Source organism: Hemiscyllium ocellatum, chromosome 26 (assembly GCF_020745735.1).
Source record: "Hemiscyllium ocellatum isolate sHemOce1 chromosome 26, sHemOce1.pat.X.cur, whole genome shotgun sequence".
In the NCBI taxonomy this organism is placed as follows: Eukaryota; Metazoa; Chordata; class Chondrichthyes; order Orectolobiformes; family Hemiscylliidae; genus Hemiscyllium; species Hemiscyllium ocellatum.
Genome location: NC_083426.1, coordinates 36,698,328 through 36,721,278, shown reverse-complemented (window position 1 = coordinate 36,721,278; position 22,951 = coordinate 36,698,328). Strand labels below are relative to the sequence as shown.

The following is a 22,951-nucleotide window of genomic DNA, read 5'->3' as shown; positions in this document are numbered from 1 at the left end:
CCTGTTGGACTATAACCTGGCGTTGTGTCATTTTTAACTTTGCACACCCCAATCCAATACTGGTGTCTCCAAATCAAGACAGAAATATTCAGTGAAATCTTCATAGTTGCTACATCCAGCACAGCCACTAGATGGTAGCACAGTCTAGGTTTGATCACTGATATTAACCAAAAGTTTTAGTTCGTCTCAGCCTATTTTTGTTGTTTTCCCCCATCAGATTAATCTGATGTGTATAATGTGTGTGCAAAGTTACCATGGTTTCTACTTCAGTCTGCACCACTGGTGGCAGCAGTGTAAACTAAAAATCAAGTGTCTATGTCTCCCATGTCAGTGTAGTATCCTCACCTCATAGTCATAGAGATGTATAGCACAGAAACAGACTCTTCGGTCCAACTCGTCCATACCAACCAGATATCCCAACCGAATCTAGTCCCATCTGCCAGCACCTGGCCCATATCCCTCCAAACCCTTCCTTATTCATGTACCAATCTAGCTGCCTTTTAAATGTTGCAATTATTACCAGTCTGTAACACTTCCTCTGGCAGCTTAATCCACCCTCTGCGTGAGAAAGTTGCCCCTTAGGTTCCTTTTATATCTTTCTTCACTCACCCTAAGCCTATGCCCTCTAGTTCAGGGAAAAGACTTTGTCTATTTATCCTATCCATGCCCTTTATGATTTTGTAACAAGGTTACCTGTCAGTCTCCAACGCTCCAGGGAAATCCAGCCCCAGCCTATTCAACCTCTCCCTATAGCTCAAATCTTCCAACCCTGGCAAAGTCCTCCTAAATCTTTGCTGAACCTTTTCAAGTTTCACAACATCCTTCCAATAGGAACCGTAGAGATGTACAGTATGGAAACAGATCCTTCGGTCAAACTCATCCATGCTGACCAGATATCCTAAATTAATCCAGTCTCATTTGCCAGCACTTGGCCCATATTCGTCTAAACCCTTTCTATTCATAAACCCATCCAGCTGTCTTCTAAATATTGTATTTGTACCTGCTTCCACCACTTCCTCTGGCAGCTCATTCCATACGTGCACCACCCTCTGTGTGAAATCGTTGCCCCTTAGGTCCCTTTTAAATCTTTCCCCTCTTACCTTAAACCTATACCCTCTAGTATTAGACTTCCCAACCTTGAAAAAAAACACTTTGTCTATTTACTCTATTCATGCCCCTCATGATTTTAAAAACTTCTACAAGAAGGAAATACGCAGAGGAAAAATGAGGTACGAAGGTAAACTGGCCAATAATATAAAGGAGGATAGTAAAAGCTTTTTCAAGTATGTGCAAGGCAAAAAAATGGTTCGGAATAAAATTGGGCCCTTGAAGACAGAAACAGGGGAATATATTACGGGGAACAAAGAAATGGCAGAAGAATTAAATGGGTACTTCAGATCTGTGTTCACTGGGGAAGACACAAGCAATCTCCCTGAGGTAACAGTGACTGAAGGACCTGAACTTAAGGGAATCTGTATTTGCCAGGATTTGGTGTTGGAGAGACTGTTAGGTCTGAAGGTTGATAAGTCTCCGGGGCCTGATGGTCTACATCCCAGGGTACTGAAGGAGGTGGCTCGGGAAATCGTGGATGCGTTGGTGATTATTTTCCAGAATTCGATAGATTCGGGATCGGTTCCTGAGGATTGGAGAGTGGCTAATGTTATACCACTTTTTAAGAAAGGTGGGAGAGAGAAAACAGGAAATTATAGACCAGTTAGTCTGACCTCAATGGTGGGAAAGATGTTGGAGTGTATTATAAAGGATGAGATAACGGCACATCTGAATAGTAGTAACAGGATAGGACAGAGTCAGCATGGATTTATGAAGGGGAAATCATGCTTGACTAATCTTCTTGAATTTTTTGAGGATGTCACTCTGAAGATGGATGAGGGAGATCCAGTAGATGTAGTGTACCTGGACTTTCAGAAAACTTTTGATAAAGTTCCACATAGGAGGTTAGTGAGTAAACTTAGGGCGCATGGTATTGGGGGCAAAGTACTAGATTGGATTGAAAATTGGTTGGCTGATAGGAAACAAAGGGTAGTGATAAACGGCTCCATTTCGGAATGGCAGGCGGTGACCAGTGGGGTACCGCAGGAATCCGTGCTGGGACCGCAGCTTTTTACAACATATGTTAATGATATAGAAGATGGTATCAGCAATAACATTAGCAAATTTGCTGATGATACTAAGCTGGGTGGCAGGGTGAAATGTGATGAGGATGCTAGGAGCTTACAGGGTGACCTGGACAAGTTAGGTGAGATGGCAGATGCAGTTTAATGTGGATAAATGTATGGTTATCCACTTTGGTGGCAAGAACAGGAAGGCAGATTACTACCTCAAGGGAATTAACTTAGGTAAAGGGGCAGTACAGAGAGATCTGGGTGTTCTTGTCCACCAGTCAATGAAGGCAAGCATGCAGGTACAGCAGGTAGTGAAGAAGGCAAATAGCATGCTGGCCTTCATAACAAGAGGGATAGAGTATAGAAGCAAAGAGGTGCTTCTGCAGCTATACAGGGCCCTAGTGAGACCACACCTGGAGTACTGTGTGCAGTTCTGGTCTCCAAATTTGAGGAAAGACATTCTGGCTTTTGAGGGAGTGCAGCGTAGATTCACGAGGTCAATTCCTGGAATGGAGGGATTGCCTTACACTGAAAGACTGAAGCGACTGGGCTTGTATACGCTTGAGTTTAGAAGACTGAGAGGGGATCTGATTGAGACATATAAGATTATGAAAGGATTGGACACTCTGGCAGCAGGAAACATGTTTCCGCTGATGGGTGAGTGCCGAACCAGAGGACACAGCTTAAAAATACAGGGTAGACCATTTAGGACAGAGATGAGGAGAAACTTCTTCACCCAGAGAGTGGTGGCTGTGTGAAATGCTCTGCCCCAGAGGGCAGTGGAGGCCCAGTCTCTGGATTCATTTAAGTAAAAGTTGGATAGAGCTCTCAAAGATAGTGGAATCAAGGGTTATGGAGATAAGGCAGGAAGCGGATACTGATTAGGAGTGATCAGCCATGATCATATTGAATGGCGGTGCAGGCTTGAAGGGCTGAATGGCCTACTCCTGCACCTATTGTCTATTGTCTGTTGTCACTTCTCAGCCTCCGACACTCCAGGCAAAATAGCCCCAGTCTATTCAGCCTCTCACATAAAGGTCATTCTGCTATAATGAGCATTTTATCAATCTGAGTTGGATATTGATGAATGGAGAGCACTGTTTCTAAAGCGCAAACTTTTAAAACGTACGTTGGCTATGACGCGATTGTATAGCCAACACTTTATATCAGTTTTTATTGCGCAATTATTATAAATCGCTCAAGAAGAAAACCATTGAGTTATAAAAGAACTAACTATAGGTCAAACGTCCTTGTAGATCTTTTCTGAACTGTTTCATGATTTGCAACATCCTTCCTATAGCAGGGAGACCAGAATTAAATGTAGTATTCAAAAGTGGCCGAACCAATGTCCTGTACATCTGCAACATGACCTACCAATTCTTATACTCAATACACTGACCAATATAGGTAACCATAATAAACACCTTCTTCACTATCCTATCTAATTGTAACTCCACTTTTGAGGAACTGTGAACCTGCATTCGAATGTCTCTTTGTTCAACAACCCTTCCCAGGATCTTACCATTAAGTGTACAAGTCTTGCCCTGATTTGCCTTTTCAAAAGGCAGCACCTCATATTTATCTAAATTAACGCCATCTACCACTCGTTGTGGGCTTCTGTATTGATGCATGGAAACTGGATCCCTTCTTTAGCCATATTGGTGCCAAATGTAGTGACTTGAATGTTTTTTACTCAGTTGAGGAGGTTGATTGGGGAGATGGTTCTCTGACATTTGGGCATTGCGAGGTATTCATGAATTTTGCCCAGGCCTGCACCCGGAGAGGGCATTTCAGTTTTGCTGCAGGGTGATTTTGTTTGAACATAAAACCCTGTTATGGACCAATTCCTAATTGAGAATCCTAGTGTTAAATAAAGTTACTTTGAATTGTGTGCAGTAGATCACTGACACAGCAGTTTTGCAGATGCATTTTTTTTAATAAGTCCAGGACTTTGGAAGCCAAATTTGAGAAAAGTTTTTTACTCCCTTTGAAGCACTTAGCTGATTCCAAAGTGCACCTTTTGAGAAGGCCTTCAGTTCATGAGATTTGTTTTGCATGTGCTCCACTCCTCGCCATTCTCCATTTCCCTGAAGTTCCTTTGCTGTACTGAGCTATGTACTATGGTTATGCTTAATTCTAACAGTACCTGTATGTGGCCAAAATCTTAGGTAATGAGATAAATTCGAATCAGAAAGCAAGAAACGTTTAATAGAGTGCCATATTCAAAATTGTGGAATGAGAGTACATCATCTTCCTGAGAAAGGAGAAAAGTCATTGCAAAACCAAGGCCACAGTGGTCAGTGTGTGAAGACCAGGTCAAAGGTAATTATGTAGACAGGAAGACTATTTGGCCCTGGTGGACTGGGCATGAAGACTAAAAAGATATGACAGATGGATAAGGGCTCTCAACTAAAATATATTGCAGAAAGGAAGAAAGATTGTGAGAGAGGGAAAAAAAGAAACATCCATGACTGAGCAAGGAAGTTAAAAATAATATATTAAAGGCAAAACTAAACCATAACATTTTGCAAAGGGGAGTGCAGGTTTGAAGATTTGGAAACTTAAAGATCAATAAAGGGTTTCTTAAAAAATAGTCATAACAGCAAAGATAAATTATGGAAGAAAATTAGTGTATATAACACAAAAGCAAATGGCTGTATAAATATGTAGAAGTGAAGCAAATAATTATAGTGAATATTGGTCCCTTGGATGAGGTAAGGGCATTAACAATGGGGAGGACAAATGGTGGAGTCACTAAATCAATGTTTCGCTTCAGTTTTCACAGTGGAGAGCATCACTACCATCCAAATAGTAACAAGTGATACAGAGGTTACAGAAAGTGAAGAACTTAGAACAATTGTCAGCACTTGGGAAAAAGTACTGAACAAACTATTGGGATTGAAAGTAGAAAAGGGCGGCACGGTGGCACAGTGGGGGCGGCACGGTGGCACAGTGGTTAGCACTGCTGCTTCACAGCACCAGAGACCTGGGTTCAATTCCCGCCTCAGGCGACTGACTGTGTGGAGTTTGCACGTTCTCCCCGTGTCTGCGTGGGTTTCCTCCGGGTGCTCCGGTTTCCTCCCACAGTCCAAAGATGTGCAGGTCAGGTGAATTGGCCATGCTAAATTGTCCGTAGTGTTAGGTAAGGGGTATGGGTGGGTTGCGCTTCGGCGGGTTGGTGTGGACTTGTTGGGCTGAAGGGCCTGTTTCCACACTGTAAGTCTAGTCTAATCTAAAAAGTCACCTGGGCCTGATGACCCTGCACCATAGGGTCTTAAAGGAAGTGGACAGTGCAGTTAGTGATTAATTACTTATAATATTCCAAACCTCTCCGGATCCAATAAATGTTCCAGTGGATTTGAAAACTGCTAGCATCCTCACTCAAAAAAGGACGAACTGCGATCCATTTAATTTAACATGCATTATTGGGAAATTGTTGGAATCCATTACTATGAAAGTAATAATAGGACATTTGGAAAGTCAAATTACAATCCATCAGAGTCAGCATGATGTTGTATGTTGTTTAATAGATTTGTTCTTTGAAGATGTAACAAGTAATATGGGTTATGGTGATCCCGTTGATGTAAGTTTGACAGTGTCAGACAAAATATTAATACACAAAGTAAGCTAACATAGGGTTTTGGGTAATATTAGTTAAGATAGACGATTGTATAACCAACAGGAAACAGGGAGTCAGGATAAATGGGTATTTTTCTTGTTTGCCAGCATGTAATTACTGGATTGCCACAGATGCTCAGACCCCAGCAGTTTACCATCTATATTGATGATTTGGATGTGGGGTAGAAAGTAAGTTGCAATGAAGAAGTAAGTTCACAAATGGATATCAATAGATTTGGTGAATGGACCAAAATTTGACCGATGCCATTTAGCGTGGATATATGAGAGATTCAGTTTTGGTCAGAGCAATATAATTAGTATCTAAATGGAGATTTCACTGAAACACTGTGAAGTTAGAGATGTTGGTATCCTTGTGCACTAATCTCAGAAAACCAGTCTGCAGGTAGAACAGGTAATGGAGAAGGCAAATGAATTTTGGCATTTATTGCTAAGGCAGGTTTAGAAGAATGAGAGACCTATTTTGAAGTGTATAAGACATTAAAATGGATTGAGTAAAAAGTGAAGTCTGCAGATGCTGGAGATCAGAGCTGAAAATGTGTTGCTGGTTAAAGCACAGCAGGTCAGGCAGCATCAAAGGAACAGGAAATTCGACGTTTCGGGCCAGAGCCCTTCATCAGGGATGAGGAGAGTGTGCCAGGCAGGCTAAGATGGATTGCCAAATTAGTCATAGATAGTATATTTCCTTGTGAGGCAGTCTAGAACAAGAGGTCATAGTGTTAGGGTAAGGGGTAGCAGATTTAACACTGAGATGAGGAGAAATTATTTCTCTTAAAGGATTATGAATTTGTGGATTTCACTATCTGAGTGCATTTGGTGCTGGGACGTTGAGTAATTTCAAAGAAGAGACAAACAGATTTTAAGAGTTGGTAGGAAAGTGGAGTTGAGGCTGAGATGAGATCGGCCATGATCATATCAAATGGCAGAACAGGCTGGAGAGACTGTGTATTTGACTTTTTATATTATAAATTCTATTATGAATGACAGATATTTACTGGTATTTTGGGGTTATTTGATTCTTCAGTTTGTTTCTTTAATGTGTTAATTGAGTTGCAGTCTCTCCAAACCTTTAGAAAACCATGCAAGAAGCTATTTCGAGTGTAATACCTGGGATATGAATCCATTTCTGTCTATTGAGTTACACACAATCTGAACATCAAATGTTAATTTCCTGTGATGCATTTGGAAATATTATTTTGGGGGGTTTGCAGCTCTAGGAAATAACAGAATGTATTTGAAACTCCTCAGACTGAAGCAATCCTGCAGCAAGACCAGGACAGTAATAGCGTAGAAGTGGCAAAGAGTGACCTGCTGGGCTGGTTAAACAAGAGGGAAAAAAAAACTTAGATATTTGGTTTTCTTTCTCACTTGGCTCCCAGCCAGCTGTTGAAGCTGAAAGAAAAGCAGAAAACTGGGGCAAACAGTTTTCTTTATGTCTTCACCCACACACTGTGCACGTCACATAATCATGTTGGACACACACAAGAGCACAAGAATCCTGTGGCTAAAAAAAGTAGGGAAGAGACTGGGAATTGGGCAGCAGGTTTCTTGTCTTCTCACTCCCCAAAGCCATCTGCAAAACATGAAGCATGTAATGCTTCACTTGCCTGAATGAGTACAAGATTCAAGAAGCTTAGCCCTTCACAGAACAACATAGCGTATTTCATAGACAAATCTTTTATTTTTTTTTGCCAGCAGTATACAATGACATTAGTGTGTGCACCATCTCAAAACAGCACAGCAGTGGGTGGCCAAGGCTGCATTGATTGTATCTTTCAAACGTAGAGAATCAAGGACAGCTGACACGTGACTACATTTTTCATTATTTGATCGTACAACATGGGTATTGCTGGCTGGACAAGCATCTATTGCCCATCTCTAATTACCCTTGAGAAGCTGGTGGTGTGCTAACTTCCTGAACCACTGCAGTACAAGTGATGTAGGTAGATGACTGGGGAAGGAATTCCAGGACCCAGTGACATAGAAGGAATGTGGATGTACTTGCAAGTCAGGAGTGAGAGTGGCATGGAAGGGTAGATTAGATTAGATTACTTACAGTGTGGAAACAGGCCCTTCGGCCCAACAAGTCCACACCGACCCGCCGAAGCGCAACCCACCCATACCCCTACATATACCCCTTACCTAACACTACGGGCAATTTAGCATGGCCACTTCACCTAACCCGCACATCTTTGGACTGTGGGAGGAAACCGGAGCACCCGGAGGAAACCCACGCAGACACGGGGAGAATGTGCAAACTCCACACAGTCAGTCGCCTGAGTCGGGAATTGAACCTGGGTCTCAGGCGCTGTGAGGCAGCAGTGCTAACCACTGTGCCACCGTGCCGCCCACAGGTTGTGGTGTTCCCGTGTAACTATTGCTCTTCTCCTCTAAACGGAAGTGGGCATGGGTTGGAATTTGCTGTCTAAGGAACCTTGGTGAATTTCTGCAGTGCACCTTGATGGTGCACACTGCTGCTACTGAGGGACGGTGGTGAAGTGACTGGTAGTGGATGTGATTCCAGTTACGTGGGCTGCTTTGTCCAAGATGGTATCAAGTTTCATGAGTGGTGTTGGAGCTGCACTTACCCAGGCAAGCGGGGCATATCCCATCACAGTCTTTACTAGTGCCTTTTAGATGGTAGACAGGCTTTCGAGAGTGAGGATATAAGTTAGTGGCTGCAGCATCTTGTCTTCTGACCTGATCGTGCCCATTGTATTTGTGTGGCAGGTCCAGATCAGTTCTGGTCAATAGTAACTCCCAGGATGATGTTAGTGGGAAATTTAGTGACAGCAATACCATTAAATGTCAGTGGGCAATGGCTAAATTGTCTTTCATTGGAAATGATCATTGCCTGGTATTCGTGTGGCATCAATGTTACTTGCTATTTGTCAACAAGCCCCAGTATCATGCAGGACTTGTTGCATTTGGACATGATTCAGTAGCTGAGGAATCATGAATGATGCTGAACATTGGGCAACATTCCCACACCTGACCTTAAAGTGGAAGGTATCATTGACAAAGCAGCTGAAGACTGTTGGGCCTCAGACACTATGCTGAGCTACTCCTGCACAGATCTCCTGGAGTTGGGATGACAGGCTTCCAACAACCACAGCTATTTTCCTATGTGCCAAGTATGTCTCCATCCATTGGAAAGTTTACCTTCTGATTCCCATTGGCTCCCATTTTATCATGCATCCTTGACACTATTACTTGACCAAATGTGGCCTAAATGTTAAAGGCTGTCATTTTCACCTCACATCTGGAATTGAGTTCTTTTGTTCATGTTTGAACCAAGGTAATGCGGTCTGGTGCAGAGTAGCCCTGATGGAGCTAAAACTGGGTGTCACTAAGCAGGTGCTGCTTGATAGCATGATTGATGATGCTTTCTATCGCTTTACAGATGATTAAGAGTAGACCAATGAGGTAATTTGCCATGTAGGATATGTCCTGCTTTGTGTACAGGTCACACCTGGGCAGTTTTCCACGTTATTGGGTAGATGTCAGTGTTGATGCTGCACTGGAACAATGTACCTAGGGGAGTAGCAAGTTTGGGAGCATAAGTCTTCAGTACTACTAGTAATACCAGAATGTTGCCCTATCCTTTGCAGAATCTAATGCCTCTAACTGTTTCTTGATTTCATGTGGAGTGAATCAAATTGGCTGATGTTTGGCATCTGAGATATTGGGGACCTTTTGGGTAAGGCTGAGTTAGATCATCCACTTCACACTTCTGGCTGAAGGTTGTTGTGAACGCTTCAGTATTTTCTTTTGCGTTGATGTGCTAGACTTTACCACCACTGACATTGAAGACATTAGTGGAGCCACTACTTCCAGTGAGTTGTTTGATTGTATCCACCGCTGTTCATGACAAGACGCAGAGCTTAGATCTGTTCTGTTGATTTATTGTCTCACTTAGCTCTGTCTATCACTTGCTCCTTATGTTGTTTGGTGTGAATATAGTTCAATTTTGTAGCTTTGCCAGGTTTGTACCTCATTGTTAAGAATGTTTGGTGCTATTGTTGACGTGTTCTCCTGCATTCTTCATTGAATTCATAGTGTGATGGTAATGGTTGAATGGGAGATATGCCAGGCCATGAACTTGTAGGTTGTGTTGGAGTATGATTCTGCTGCAGCTAATGGCCCCCAGCACTTCATGGGTAACAATCCTGCATTACTAGATCTGTTCAAAGTCTGTCCAATTTAGCATGGTGCTAATGACACATCACATGATGTAAGGTGGTGTTATCATGAAGATGGGGCTTCCTCACCACAAAGACTGCACGGTGGTCACTCTTAGCAATACTGTTGTGTACAGATGAATCTGCAGCAGGCAGATCTGGGAGGATGAGGTCAAGTATGTTTTTCCCTCTTGGTTCCTTCACCAGCTGTCAGAGTCTAACAATAAAACCCTCTAAGACTTATCCAGTTTGATCATTAGACATTGAAACCTCTCGTTCAGAGTCCATTCTGCAGTCTTTCCACCCTTTGAGTGTTCTTCAGCATAAAGGAGCATCGATGAATTTGATGAATTTATCAGCTGAGGGTGAACAATAATAGTAATCAGCAAAAGGTTACCTTGCCCATGTTTGACCTGATACCATCAGACTTCATGGTGTCAAGTTAAGGATTCTTGATCCTTTGGATTGTTTATCAATGTGCTGCTGTCTGCTGGGTATGTCATGTCAGTGGAACTGGACTTATTTGAGGGTGGTGATTATACTATCTGGCATACTGTCTGTTGCAACACAATCATACTCTCAGTGCAGTTCTTATAAGTTCATGATTCCATGAGTGTAAGTATGACCATGTCAGGCTATTGCTTGACTAGTCTATGAGACAGCATCCCAATTTTGGCACAAGCCCCAAGATGTTTTGTAGGGTTTGTTTGCTTGCACGGTTGATAGAACTGTTTTTGCCATTGTAATCTTTGGTGTCTGTGTCAATGCCTGGTGGTCAGTCTTGTTTCATTTCTTTTTTGAGACTTCATAGCGATTCATACAGATGTAGAGATATAGAGCATGGAAACAGACTCTTCGGTCCATGCTGACCAGATATCGTAACCCAATCTAGTCCCTCCTGCCAGCACCCAGCCCATATCCCTCCAAACCCTTCCTATTCATATACCCATCCAGATGTCTTTTAAATGTTACAATCATACTTGCCTCCACCATTTCCTCTGGTAGCTCATTCCATACACATACCATACTCTGCATGAAAAAGTTGCCCCTTTGTTCTGTTTTACATCTTTCCTCTCTCAGCCTAAACAAAGCCCTCTAGTTCTGGTCTCCACCCACCCCAGGGAAGAGACTTTGTCAATTTACCCTATCCGTGCCCCTCATGATTTTATCAATCTCTATAAGGTCACCCTTCAGCCTCTGACTCTGTTGTTACAACTGAGTGGCTTGCTAGGTCATTTCAGAGGACAGATGAGAATTTCCCACATTGCTGAGCATCTGGAATCACATATAGGCCAGACAAGGGAAGGATGGCAAATTTCTTCTCTGAAGGACATCAGTGAACCAGATGTATTTTTCCAGTAATCAACAGTAGTTTCATGGTCATCATTGAACTTTTAATTCCAGATATTTATTGAATTCAAATTCCACTGTGTACCATGACAGGATTTGAACCTGGTTCCCCAGAACATTAGCTAAATTTCTGGATTAAGTGGCTAGTAATTAATCACCTCCTCACTAGCCCACTTATAAATTCCCTTCCAGATCTCACACTGTCCTAATTTGGAACTATATTAAAATTCCATCACCAATTCAAAGCCAATAACCTGGAACTGCTAAACAGCTCTGTCTGCCTCACTGCTTCTTCTCACCCCTTCTCCGTTGTTCTCAACATCCCACTTTGCAAAAAAAAATCCCAGTGCTCAGCCTTCCCTCTTCCTGAATTTAACTAGCTCACTTTATGCTCCTTTCTCCCACTCAGTGCCCTTTTATTTCGACATGCCTTCTCTCTCGGTTGTAGGAACTTTCAGTGATTTTTCTGCCTGGAATTTCCTCTGAGGAGTTGTGCAGCCTGAAGCTTCTTCACTTCAGCAGTCTCCTAGCTTCAAGGTGCACCCCAAATCTCCCAGCAAACATATCCCATCGAAAAAAAATACCAATTTGCATGAAACTATATTTCACCATGGGCTCCTTAACCTGACAATCAAAATTTCCTGAATACTTTTAACCTCTTTGACCTTTAACTCCCGCTGGACTGTCACGGCTACAGGTTTTGTAGATCTTGGGTATCTGGCTAAGTAAGACACCAAGAATGAGTGATGAGGGCTCTGAAATTTTTGGAAGTCTCACTACTGTTGAAATGATTATAAATAAATGACAATATCATAATTCACCAACTGTTACCTATTGGCAAAACTAACTGCACATATAGGATCGCCACTCTGTGATGTGCCAAAGACACACCTTGGAATTCTGTACTGTCTAATTACTTGCTATAGATATTAGAAGAAAGTTTAGTGAACAATCAATACTCCAAGCCTCTGGACATGAAGAATATGATGTGCAATTTACTAAATGCAGAATTTCTGACTCGGAGAATGAAATGTTTACATATGAGAGTAAGCTACATTTTCACTTGCTTTGCTGACATTCTTTAGATTCCTCATTTTAGACTCAAGCGTCCGAGCTTTGTCAGTCAGTTATTCCGAAGCACCATTTGAACGTTTTTCCTGATGTTCTCGTTACTTTCAAAAAAAGACGATGGCATAACTTTTTGTGGAATGTAGCTCATTTTCCTACAAGTCTGCTTTTTTTAAAAATTACTTCTCTCTATTTCAATTCTCTTAAATGTGGGTAACCTTTTGAATTGCTATTTGTTTTAGGTTTTCCAATAATCACTAAAATCCAGCATTTTATCTACCTTGCCTTCCTGTTAACCTCTTGCAGTCCTTTGAATATAACTTTACCGGATGCACTAGACTTGAATATCCCAGTTGCATTTTTCCCATTTTCTATTGTAAATTTTGAGTTGAGGAATCATACCGAAACACATGAACCATGAACTCTATATTTGTTACATTTATTTTGAAATGAAAGCTGACTTGTAGGAAAATGAGCTAGATTCCACAAAAAGTTATGCCATCATCTTTCTTTGAAAGTAGCTAGAACATCAGGAAAATGTTCAAATGGTCCTACAGAAACATTGACTGACAAAGTTTGGACACTTTAGAGTCTAAGATGAGGAATCTAAAGCATGCCAGCAAAGCAAGTGAAAATGTAGCTTACTCATATTTAAACTTTTCATTGTCTTTGATTCAGAAATTCTACATTCAGTAAATTTTACATCATATTCTTCGTGTCCAGAAGTTTGGGGTATTGATTGTTCACTAAACTTTCTTCTAATATCTACAGCAAGTAATTAGACAGTACAGAATTCCAAGATGTGCCTTTGGCACATCACAGAGTGGCCATCCTATATGTGCAGTTAGTTTTGCCAATAGGTAACAGTTGGTGAATTATGGTATTGTCATTTATTATAATCATTTCAACACAGCAGTGAGACTTTCAAAGACTTATGACCTTTCATCACTCATTCTTTCTTAGAAATAAAGATCATGCTGATCCCTTAAAACCAGTTGGAACTCAGATACAAAGCTGTGGGTTACAGCTTGGCTGCAATGTTTACTGTGTAGTACTGGTTCACATGTTCACCAAGATGGAAGTCATAATGTAGCCCTTATGAATGAGATTTGCTGATTGGTACTATATAATTGGGGACAGCTTTTTTTTTGTAAACCAAACTCTATTTGAAGCTACGTTTGGATTCCCTTAAGCATTTTCAGAAAATAAGTTACTGCAGCCAACCAATAATAGTACAACAGAAGAGAATTACACTTCAGAATTTGGTTTCAAAAGAAGTGTGTTATTGCATTATCTTGTCCCCTGTTAGCTGATTTTTAAACCAAATTTGAATGACTTTAGAATTGTGTGTGTAAATTGCACATGCTATAATTTGCTTTGTTAAAATAGGGTGTAACACTAACAGACCTGCAGGAAGCTGAAAAGACATTCAGTCGATCTCGAGCTGAGAGACGGGCTCGGGAACAACAGGAGAAGGACGAGAAGGAAAAGCAAGATGTGGAAAAGCAAGATGAGAAAAAAAAGTCTTTAACAACACAGGATACCGAAGAGTGCAAGCAGAAATCAAGTCAAAGCCCAGAGAAAGAAGTATGTTGAATTGATTAATTGTGCTATTTTAATACTGTGAAGTGTATGAAGAATTTGGAAAAGTCAAATAGTCAAAAGAGGCTAAAACTGCTTGAGGCTGCTGTAAAAACTAAATTAATTTCTGCTCACTGATGAACTGAAAACAGAGCATTCAATAGAGCTGCAGTGGCATCCATTTAACGGGATGTTTTGAGTGTGTAGATATATTCAAAGGAAGAAACATTTCAATGTTTCATCAAAGAATTGTTCACTCGTAAAATAAGTTTTCAGCTTCTCAAAGAGAAAGTACAATTCAAGAAGCCTCTTTGTGTAGTATATGGTTGTATAATTCATCACTATTAAACTAGGCAGTGTATTTTCACAGTTCCTAAGTTGTTTCAGAGATAATGAATTTCTTGACATTACATTCAATCATTTCAATCCTCCCCATTTTGAAGGAACATGATGTGATTCATTGTTGAAGCTTTTGATTACAGAATCAGAGTCATACTGCACAGAAACTGACCCTTTGGTCTAACTTGTCCATGACAACCAACTTTCTGAAACTAAACTAGTCCCACTTGCCTACGTTTGGCCCATATCCCTCTTAAGCCAGTCATATTCCTGTACCTGTCCATATATCTTTTAAATGTTGTAACTGTTCCTGCATCTGCCACTTCCTCCAGCATTTCATTCTACATACGAACCAGCCTCTGAGAAAAAGTTGTTCCTCAAGTCCCTTTTAAATCTTTCTCCTCTCACCTTGAAAAATAATGCCCGCCAGTTTTGAACTATTCCATCCTAGGGAAAAGACTGTTGCTAATCACCTTATCTAAATCCCATATGATTTTATAAATCTCTATAAGGTGACCTGTCAACCTCTTACGCTGCAGTGAAAAAGATCCCAGCCCATCCAGCCTCTCCCTATAACTCAGATCTTCCAGTTCTGGCAACATCCTTTTCTGCACCCTTTCCAATTTAATAATATCCTTCCAAAGCTGGGAGGCCAGAACTGTACACAGTACACCAGAAGTGGCCTCACCAACATCCTATACAGTCTCAACGTGACATTCCAATTCCTATACTCAATGGTCTGAGCAATGAAGGCAAGCATACTAAACGCTGCCTTAACCACTGTGACTACCTGTGATGCAACTTTCAAAGAACTATGTACCTTAACCCCTGGGTGTCTCGATTCTACAACACTACCCAGGGCCCTACCATGAACTGTATTTGTCCTGCACTTGTTCGCTTTACCAAAATGCAATATCTCGTACTTATCCAAATGGAACTCCACCCGCCACTCTTCAGCCCCTTTATGATCTTCGAAAATTTACTTCACTGTTAACTACATCACCAATTTTGGTGTCATCTGCAAACTTACTAACCATTCCTCATAATTCTCACCCAAATCATTTATATAAGTGATAAAGCAGTTGACCCAGCACTGATTCCTATGGAACATCGCTGGTCACAGTTCTCTAGTATGGAGAAATAACTCTCCATCATTGCTGTCTGTCCTCTACTATCAATCCATTTGTATGTCCCATCACTTCTCCCGATTGTGTCTTTTCTTTCTCTTTATTCAACCTTTGTTTTCTTCTAGATTGCAGATAAACAAATCTTGCACATAAAAATATGAGAGTGGCTTAAATGTTTCTTCAGATTTGGGCTCAGCTATTAGAGCTTGGACTGTGGTCACTTTTTTTGACCTTTTGATTTTTCTCTTTGTACTTGTGCCGGTTCACTATAAGAGCAACTCAACTAGTTCACTCCCCTTGCCTTTTCCTATTGCCTTGCAATGTTATTGTCTTCAACTAAGTATGGGATTCTCTTTTTGAAACTCACAATTGAATCTGACTATGTCTCACTGTCAGCACATTCCAGATCCTAACCACTTACTCGATTAAAATTTCTCCCCATGTTGCTTTTGATTCTTTTGCTTTTCATTTAGTGTTTTCTTTCTCCTTAGAAGCATTGATGATTTTAAGCATTTTTGTTCCTTTGTCACCAGTCTGGTGATCGGCCATCACGATATACGTCACAACCAGATAGTACACTTGGACCTCTCGCATCGCCTTCCACATCAGGCAGCTTCCAGTATTCAGGAATCCAACCAAACAGACTGAATGGAATTATAGATCAAACATCTTACAGCTCACACTCAAAGATTTTTACCAAGGAAATGGCGAACAATGGTAATCATTATATTTGCTCTGTAATCAATTATGTTTGTTTAGTTCAATAAGAAGTTGCATTTTCTACTGTAAACATTGGCTATATGCCGCATTTTATAATGTGACCAAAACTTGATAGAAATTATTTTCTTAAAGAAGGATAAAAGGGATAGAAAGAGGAGGGACAGGCTTATAATTTTTAGGGCATTGGCAACTGAAGACATGACCGTCATTGAAGAAGTGGTTGAAATTAGAATCGTTCACAATGAGTCATTGTTGTGAACAATAATGTTGATGTTTTGTAGCTTCCGTGCTAAACTGCAAGGGTTGGTTGGGGGTGGGAGGGGTGTGCAAATGCATATTGACTTTGTAATATGCATTAGAAGTATTCTAGGAAAAACGTCTAATGTAAGATTAGAATTTTTTAATTCAACCTGGGATGAAACTATGGATGTACTGCTGCAAATGTGTTGCTGGTCAAAGCACAGCAGGCCAGGCAGCATCTCAGGAATAGAGAATTCGACGTTTCGAGCATAAGCCCTTCATCAGGAATAAGAGAGAGAGCCAAGCAGGCTAAGATAAAAGGTAGGGAGGAGGGACTAGGGGGAGGGGCGATGGAGGTGGGATAGGTGGAAGGAGGTCAAAGTGAGGGTGATAGGCCGGAGTGGGGTGGGGGCGGAGAGGTCAGGAAGAGGATTGCAGGTTAGGAGGGCGGTGCTGAGTTGAGGGAACCGACTGAGACAAGGTGGGGGGAGGGGAAATGAGGAAACTGGAGAAATCTGAATTCATACCTTGTGGTTGGAGGGTTCCCAGGCGGAAGATGAGGCGCTCCTCCTCCAGCTGTCGTGTTGTTGTGTTCTGCCGGTGGAGGAGTCCAAGGACCTGCATGTCCTCGGTGGAGTGGGAGGGAGAGTTAAAGTGTTGAGCCACGGGTGATTGGGTTGGTTGGTTCGGGCGGCCCGGAGGTGTTCTCTGAAGCGTTCCGCAAGTAAGCGGCCTGTCTCACCAATATAGAGGAGGCCACATCGGGTGCAGCGGATGCAATAGATGATGTGTGTGGAGGTACAGGTGAACTTGTGGCGGATATGGAAGGATCCCTTGGGGCCTTGGAGGGAAGTGAGTGTGGAGGTGTGGGCGCAAGTTTTACATTTCCTGCGGTTGCAGGGGAAGGTGCCGGGGGTGGAGGTTGGGTTGGTGGGGGGTGTGGATCTGACGAGGGAGTCACGAAGGGAGTGGTCCTTGCGGAACGCTGATAGGGGAGGGGAGGGAAATATATCCTTGGTGGTGGGGTCCGTTTGGAGGGTGGCGGAAATGGCGGCGGATGATACGTTGTATGCGGAGGTTGGTGGGGTGGTAGGTGAGAACCAGTGGGGTTCTGTCTTGGTGGCGGTTGGAGGAGCGGGGCTCAAGGGCGGAGGAGCGGGAAGTGGAGGAGATGCGGTGGAGGGCATCGTCGATCACGTCTGGGGGGAATCTGCGGTCCTGCTGTGCTTTGACCAGCAACACATTTGCAGCTGTGATCTCCAGCATCTGCAGACCTCATTTTTTACTCTATGGATGTACTGCGTTCACCTACAGTTGAAAAACTGATATAGGCAGTTTGATGTTTTCTTAGTTCCTATCTAAGTTTAGTAAATTGCTTGAAGTTATAAGCAAAGTCCATTTTACAATGTAAACACTGCATTTTTAATACCTGAATGCTGTTAGTGTTCTCAGCACTTCCTTTGGATGGCTACTTCATTGTGTCAATAAATCAAGACCACGTGAAAGAAAATATATAACATTCAATATTTTTAAGTAGCATTCTTAAAAAGTGCAGAGAAGCATAATAAGTCAAATTCCATATTATCATAAAAACAATTGAAATATCAAATCAAGGACTAGAAAAGAGGCTGACCAGTACATACTTTCAACGATATGAAGCCTGTTTAAAGTCATCCTATAAACTCAAAATCCAATATTCAAGAAAAATTATATGAAAGATCAATGAGGCCTCAGTAAAATCCCACAGAAGAACATAAGACACTAAGTAATTGGTAAGCTGCAACTTCTTCCAGTGCACAAAAGAACTAAAAGGCAAAGGACGACTTTTTCAATCCTTTAAAACTGTTGAAAACATAAAATTCAAAACTGGCAGCCAAAAACAAAACATTGGCGATAAATCATAACTCCAATGCAAATATAAAGTTTTCTTTTGTTCAACCAATTCCCTAATAAGACAGACATTCCTTGCATTATCAATCCGTTTTAGTCCCTTGCCATCATCCCTACTTGTTTCCTGTTTTCATCCTGCTTCTTTGTTTCCCCCTTTACCTGTCCTTACTCCCATTTCCTTTTACTCTAATTTGCCCTCTTGTATCACTTTGACATTTCTTATGCTCACGCAAATCACTCCCTTTTCTCATGGTAGGGTCTGTATTATTAGAAATGGTTAACAGTGGCTCTGTTTATGATCATTTGTTTCAAAAAGGTGACTCTGAGAAAACAGTTGAAGATGACAAAGATGTTAATGACAGGCAACTGTTAATAAGAGAAAGACGAAGGCCAAGGGAGAAGAGACGGTCTACTGGAGTGTCATACTGGACTCAAGATGTTAGTATTTCTTACCGATGTCCCATTATGTCAAAACCATGCTTGTTTTGAGGAATCAGTATCTTCAATTGATTACAACATGATAACTGAAGTAAGACTCTTAAAAGAGGGGTTATCATTTGTCTTTAGACTTTTCTTCTCAAAACTGATTGAGCAGTGTTGTAGAAATCAGTTTGAGACACTGACTGAAAAATAAAAAGAACTTACAAAATCTTAGTGATGCTTTTGCGATCTGTTTGTATCGGCCTTTTGATGGATTCTGCTTCTCAATGTGACAGTTTGCAATTTAGTAAAGATTTGGTACATTTGGGAGAGATGCAAATTTTACTGATCATAAGCTTTTTTTTAAAGTAGAAAAGGAGTGCAAGGTTGAACTAATTTTTTGAACACTTGTTGATATATTGGATTTAAATTTAAGAAGGTGAATATTAGCACATGAGATGCAATGATGAAGGAAAATTGAAAGTAGTTTTATTGTATAAAACAATTAATATAGAATAAGGTGGTGGAAAATGAAGGCAAACTGGCATACTTACAAATGCTTTACTGTTCTTTACTTGGGTTCATATTCACAGTCACTCGATGTCATGAGTGGTATCTGTTGGTTATAACAATTCTAACTAAAATAGATTTTGCAAACCTAAATTTCATTCCCAGTTAATAAATGTTGTATTAAATTGGGTATACTGATCAAATAATACAAATAGGAAATGGTGAAAACCTTTGCTATTGCATTAAATAACTTCACCACCTTAAGCTCAATGCCCCAATATACCCTCCAAAAAAAATCCAAACTTAGAATGATTGCTGTGAATTTATTTTCTGAACATCTTTAAATTACAACTTTGTTGTGAAATTTGAATACTCAAAAACTGTATTGAACTTGAACTTGATACTGCAAGCATTGCTGTTAAGACACAGCAATACATTTAAAATCGAAATGAATTTGACAAGACTGTAACAATTTTAACCTTCCTGTTAATTCTGATTTCATTAACTCACTTTGTTCCCACATTCCCTTCAATCTCTCTCCCTTCATTCACCTATCCAGTATAATCCTCAACCTTCCTTCTAATACTGACTTTGTATGAAGCTGTCTCATGTAAACAAAGTATTGTGGATGCTGGAAATCTAAAATAAAATGCTGGAGAAACTTAGCAGGACATATCAGACTTGAATACTTAACTCTGTTTCTCTTTCCACAGATGTTGCCAGACCTGTAGAGTTTCTCCAGCATTCTCTTTTTACTTCTTCATAAGGCAGTTTCTCCTGGCCTCAGTTCAGAATTTCCATATTTAGTGTTGTTGAATGGTCCACTCTTTACATTTCAAACTGATAGAAAGCTATCTACTGTATCTCAATCTTCCTTAATTTTAGGCACCTCTAATATGCAACATTTCTGAATATATCCTATTAGAATTTGGATAGGTTTATTTGCTTTTCATTTTCTTGTTCGATGGCAAATTACATATCCAACCACAGCTTGAAGTGATATATGATTAATGAAAGATGACCGTCACATTAAGAATCAGTGTGGTGTGTCTACCAGCTTACAACAGGATCTTCTGTTGATCAATACCAATAAGTTGAAAATTTTATTTAAACATGAAAGCATTAAAAATATAAAAGATAATATAACTGGATATACTTTGTCAGTATTATCATAGAGTTTTGAGCCGAATTTGTTTATGCTGCAAATTGCAGTAGTGTATGAATTAAAATAATTTTTTAGATAAAACAGTAGAAATGAGTCATGTTTAATTTGAATATTATAAATTGTATGACATGTTAATATATCTGCAATGTTGTTCAAGAAATTATCAAGCTCTTATTATTTGTCTGGAAAATTGTCAGATATTTGTGACATAAGATTACCGTGAATATTCTTTTGATTCTGTGTTGAAATATAAATTAAGTTTGTTTCTTAGTGCAATTTTGTTTTTTGTTAGGGTGATGAAAATGATGGAAATGAAGAGGAGAAAGGCATCTGGGTAAGCTTGAATGATACTCCTGTAAGCAGGTGTGGGATAAAAATAACATACTTTGCATTTTATTAAATCTGCATGATTTTGCCTTTATTTATCCTCAGTTTGCATTAGAAACAGTACTGCGGAGACATTATAGCCGTCCAATTACAATAGACCAGCCAATCTGTCAAGATCAAACAGAATTTGTGTAATATTGTTGCCGTAAGTACGTACCATGGCATTCTTAAGAGCTTTTAAAAAAAGGGATGGGGGGAATAAACATTATTCAGTTGTCTTTTGATAACTGCTGCAGTGGAGTGTAGTTATGTACCCAGGCAGTGTCTGCAAATTGAACACATGGACTGAGCAGAGAGGTCCCAATGGCTTTTCTATTAAATTAGCCTTCGGCCTCGATTCATTGTTATGTTGCTGAAAATTAAACTGAAGCATCGCAGGTTCAAGAAACTTCCTTCAGTTTAAAAAGTTGCATTCAGCTCCTTAACCATAACCTTAGAAATTAATGAATACCTATTTGTTCTACTAGTTCAGTACTTCAGGTTAATAGCAAAAAGTGAGTATTACCACATTGATCAAAATATAATGCTGACTTATCTTAAATGTTAAATCAAGAAAAAGAAAAATGCATTTGATTAACTGAACAGTTAAGAACGAAAACATTAAATTTAACAAAGACATTTAATTTCATTGTTCCTTCAATGTGGTCATATTAAATATAAAGATATCATTTCTATAATCTGTAGAACAACTATAAATTGAGTATATTTTTGATTCAATTATGAAAATCTAATAACAATGAAAGGCACAGAATTTAAGAACAATAGTGCATCAGAGAATAACATCTATGGAGCAAATAGTAATTTTTTAAAAATTAAGTCATTTTATCTAAATGCACAGAGCATTCAGAATAGGATAGAGGAACTAGCGGTACAAGCACAGACAAATAGTTCAAAACTCGTGACAGTTACGAAGACATGCTTACGAGGTGACCAAGATTGACAAGTATTCAAGGGTACACGACATTGCAACGAGGCCTAGAATATACAAGGATATAGATAACCCTGCTTAATAGGATTACAAAGGTGACAGTGAGAAAGACTTTTGGCTCAGAAAATTTGGAAGTAAAATAGATATGGGAATGATTAGCAATGGCAGGGGCTAGATATGCCAGTGGAAGTAGCTAGTAGATTCCTAATAGTAGTTATATTGTTGGGACACAGCATTGAACTTGTAGCAAAGGCAATATAAGGTGTTAGAAGGCTCTTTTGGTGCAGTGGAGTTGTTTGGGCCGGATGTCCCAGGTTTAAGTCCCATCTGCTCCAGAGAAGTGTAAAAGCATTTTTGAACAGGTTGATTAGAAAATATCTAAAAGATGTGGGGTATTTTAATCCTTGAAAATAGTTGCATCAATCAAATTGGCAAATATTGTCTAGAAATGCCTTTGTTATGAATTCAGTTATATGGAACCAACCAGTGATAAAGCTGTTTTCTTATCAGTGTGCAATGCGATTGAGTTACTTAGTAATGCCATAGTAAAGGATAATTAGTAATCATAATGCAATTAAATTTGGCGTTAAGTTTGAAAATTGCATGCTGTAATTGCAGGCAGTCTTAAGACAATTTGTGTAGGTACAAGGGAGGAGCTATGAGTAAGTAAACAAATATTATGACAATAAATAATCAGTAGAAAATATTGAAATCAGTAGAAACAATTCAAAATGTTCATTAAAATGCATTCCAATAAAAATAATAATTCAGCAAGAATGATGCATCCCTGGTTTACTGAGAAAATTAAGTATTAGATTAAAATATGAGACTTAATGTTGCAAAAAAGAGTAATAAGGACTTATGAGTGTTTTAGAAACCAGCAAAAGGCACCAAAGGTTTGACAAAAGAGGGGAAAGTAAGGAATAAACTAGCTTGAGATGTAAGAGAAAGATTGCAGGAGATTTTACACTGCATATAAAAAAGCAGAGAGTGATTAAATGTTGGCAATCAGAAGAAAAGGCAGGAGAAATGATCAGGGAATATAGAAATGGTAGATACATTGAGCAAGGTATTTTATCCTCCTTTCACTGTAGAAGATGCAAGTTACATGACAGAAAGAGGGAATCTGTGCAAGACCACACTTCTCATTTTGGGGGCTGAACCTGAAACAAGAGCTTGACTGCTATCTAACCAAAATACCAGAAAAGTTGAAATCACGTATTACATTCTTCTGAGCTGTGCAATACTGTATTCATTTTTGAAGCAATGAAGGAAATCATTTAAGA

At 40.0% G+C, this 22,951-nt stretch overlaps 1 protein-coding gene across 4 annotated transcripts in view; it reads left to right on the top strand.

Moving 5' to 3' along the window:
• The window catches only part of LOC132828413 (protein phosphatase 1 regulatory subunit 12A-like), a 263,395-nt gene that overhangs the window by 180,533 nt on the left and 59,911 nt on the right, over positions 1–22,951 (top strand). For 3 of the 4 annotated variants that reach the window (XM_060845496.1, XM_060845499.1, XM_060845497.1), the window contains 4 exons: positions 13,748–13,945; positions 15,939–16,122; positions 18,572–18,693; positions 20,643–20,684. In XM_060845496.1, coding sequence (XP_060701479.1) covers positions 13,748–13,945; positions 15,939–16,122; positions 18,572–18,693; positions 20,643–20,684 — 546 coding nt within the window. Of the gene's footprint in view, positions 1–13,747; positions 13,946–15,938; positions 16,123–18,571; positions 18,694–20,642; positions 20,685–22,951 lie in introns of those variants that run through there. The other variant, XM_060845500.1, reaches the window with a different exon arrangement.